The following is a 2,500-nucleotide window of genomic DNA, read 5'->3' on the forward strand; positions in this document are numbered from 1 at the left end:
GCACATGTTGTTTTGTATTTCTAACGCCTCTCTAATTTTTCTTTCAAACTTTTTATTTTCTACTTTTAAAGTTCTTGTTTTTTCCCAAATAATATTTTCTTTTGCAAAAGGTTTTATGATATGCTAATGCAGATTGATTAGGCTTGTTTTCATTAATACTCTTCTGATGTTGATGCATCCGCGTACTTACCTGCATTTTTGTTTCACCTATGTAGACTTTGGAGCAGTTGCATTTTATTATATACGTTCCAGGTTGGCTGTTACTTGGTAGCTTTGTTTTGTTTTTTGATGTTAATAAAGATCTTAAATTTGGGTTTGATTTAAATACTGCTCTGTACCCTGCTTTTCGGAATATTTTTCGAAGTTTTGGTGAAAGGCCTGGTACCCAAGGTAAAGACACTACAGGAAGATTGTTGCATTCTGATGGAATTTTGTTTTTATTTTGTCTTTTTTGATGGAATTGGTGTGTAATATTCCTCAATAGCTTTTCATGATACCATTTTCAATAAACATGTCAATTAAAAAATTTATTTCGTTGTGCAAATGATGGTTACTACGGATGGAGTAAGCTTGTATGGAGGAAAACCTTTAAATATAGCTGTTAAAATATTTGGATCGTGATTTGAATGCGGTTTAATTTGAATGTTAGTGATTGCCTCTTTTCGATATACTTTGTACTCATATTTTCCTAGTGTGTTATTTGTAATGGTTATGTCAAGAAAGTTAAGCGTTTTTGTTTCGTTTTCAACTTCAATTGTGTATTGTATTGCAGGATGTTGTTGATTTAAAATATCTTGGAACTGTTTTGCTTGTTTGATGTTAGAAAATCTTGCATGACTATCGTCAACGTATCTTAAAAATGATTTTAGATTAAGTGCCGGATTTTGTGTCAAAGCCATTTTAATTGCATTATTTTCATGGAATTGTAGAAAAGATTCCGCGAGAACAACCATGAAAGAAAGTCCGACAGGTCCTGAGTTTTCCATTACGTGAATCTCATTGTTCCAATGAAAATAACATTGATATAAGCAAAGTTCTATGAGTTGCTTTATTTCAGGTATACTTAGTTTTGTTAAGTTTTTATATGATAAATTGTTACTTAATTGTTCTAAAAGTATAACGGTGGCTTCTTTTAACGGAATTGACGGGTACAAATTTACAACATCATAAGATACTTGAATATCATTGTTGGCGACATTCCAATTTTCAGCTTTTTTTATAAAGTCAAAAGAGTTTTTTAATAGTGTCGGATTTTCATTTAAGACTGGTTGTATTATCTTAACTAAGAATTCTGATATTCCGTGGTTTGGTGTGCCAATGGTAGAGATAATTATTCTCATAGGGTACGATTTTTCCGGTTTATGAGCTTTTATTACTCCATACATTCGAGGTGGGATAGGATCACTTGGATATATTTTTTCGTATTCCTCTTTAGAAAAACGCTGTTTTTTATTTAGTTTTCAAAGAAATCTTCTAATTTTTGCCGCGTAACTGGCAGTAGGGTCTTCACTAATAATTTTTTTCGACAATTTGTTCACGGATTTTTTCTAAAGCTTTAGAATGTTCAATTCTTACAAAACCTGTTCCTTTGTCAAACGGGTATATAGCAATGGTTTCATCGTTTTTTATTTCTCTAAAAGATATCCTCTGTTCTTTTGTCAGATTGTTATTTATTTTTTTCTCCGTTTTTAGTATTCTTAAAACATTTTTTCTTAAATTTTGTGCGTTTTCTACTTTGTTGTTGTATTCTAATTTTAACGCAGAAGACTCTGTTGTTGTTATAATATCCATGTATGGTATCGACTTTAAAGATGGTACAAAATTTGGACCAAGGTTTAGAAAATCATTGTGACTTATGGAAATATCGGTATCGCAAAGGTTTAAAACTGCGTCCTTTTTATATTTTGTTGTTTTTCTCGCAATCTATCTTTTCCATTTGCATGTTCACTTTGAAGTATGTTAAACTTTTTTATTAATCGTTCTTTTGATTTAACAAACATGCTTTCCCTTGATTTTTCAGTAATTTGTTCTAATTTAATATAGTCTTCTTCATTAAGTTTACATTTAAGAAAGTTTTGAAGTTTTTTAACATCATTCATAAAATTAAAGAATCGTTTCTTTGAATCATTTTTTATGCAAATTAAGAGTTCAAATCTAAAACGAAAAATTATACCTACTGCTCTTTTACTTTTTATTGGAGAGTTTATTCGTAACGATTTTGGAATAATTTTATGTTTTTCGCATTTTTGTAAAAAAATGTATTGGTTTTTCGATTTAGCAACAGATTTTTTTAACGATTGTAATTGTTCAGTGCTTTTGTAGATTTCAGCTCCGTATTTAGCTGTAATTAGAAATTTGAAAGATGACATCTTGTATGAGAGTATATTATATATTATTGCTGGTATCTATAACCCAGCGAAAATTTCTTATAAAATAATATTATTTGTATTGAGAGAAACTGTATTTCTTGATGTTTTAAAATAATATATAATATACTCTC

The 2,500-nt window shown here is 29.5% G+C and overlaps 2 protein-coding genes across 2 annotated transcripts in view; both read right to left on the reverse strand.

Moving 5' to 3' along the window:
- LOC136088127 (uncharacterized) overlaps window positions 1-1,791 on the reverse strand; it is a 5,016-nt gene extending 3,225 nt beyond the window's left edge. The window contains exons 1-3 of the mRNA XM_065811791.1: window positions 1,576-1,791; window positions 558-1,442; window positions 191-484 (exon numbers count right to left, since the gene is read on the reverse strand). Of these exons, the coding sequence (XP_065667863.1) occupies window positions 191-484; window positions 558-1,442; window positions 1,576-1,791 (1,395 nt within the window). The remainder of the gene's footprint in view (window positions 1-190; window positions 485-557; window positions 1,443-1,575) is intronic.
- Window positions 1,792-1,880: 89 nt separating this feature from the next.
- LOC136088128 (uncharacterized) lies at window positions 1,881-2,369 on the reverse strand. Its single transcript, XM_065811792.1, has one exon. It carries the CDS (start codon window positions 2,367-2,369, stop codon window positions 1,881-1,883), a length of 489 nt encoding a protein of 162 aa, XP_065667864.1.
- Window positions 2,370-2,500: the final 131 nt, after the last annotated feature.

This window comes from Hydra vulgaris, chromosome 12 (genome assembly GCF_038396675.1).
Source record: "Hydra vulgaris chromosome 12, alternate assembly HydraT2T_AEP".
NCBI lineage: Eukaryota > Metazoa > Cnidaria > Hydrozoa > Anthoathecata > Hydridae > Hydra > Hydra vulgaris.

Excerpts from the sequence above, each read along its gene's own strand:
- LOC136088128 (XM_065811792.1), bottom strand. The coding sequence starts at position 2,369 with ATGTCATCTTTCAAATTTCTAATTACAGCTAAATACGGAGCTGAAATC.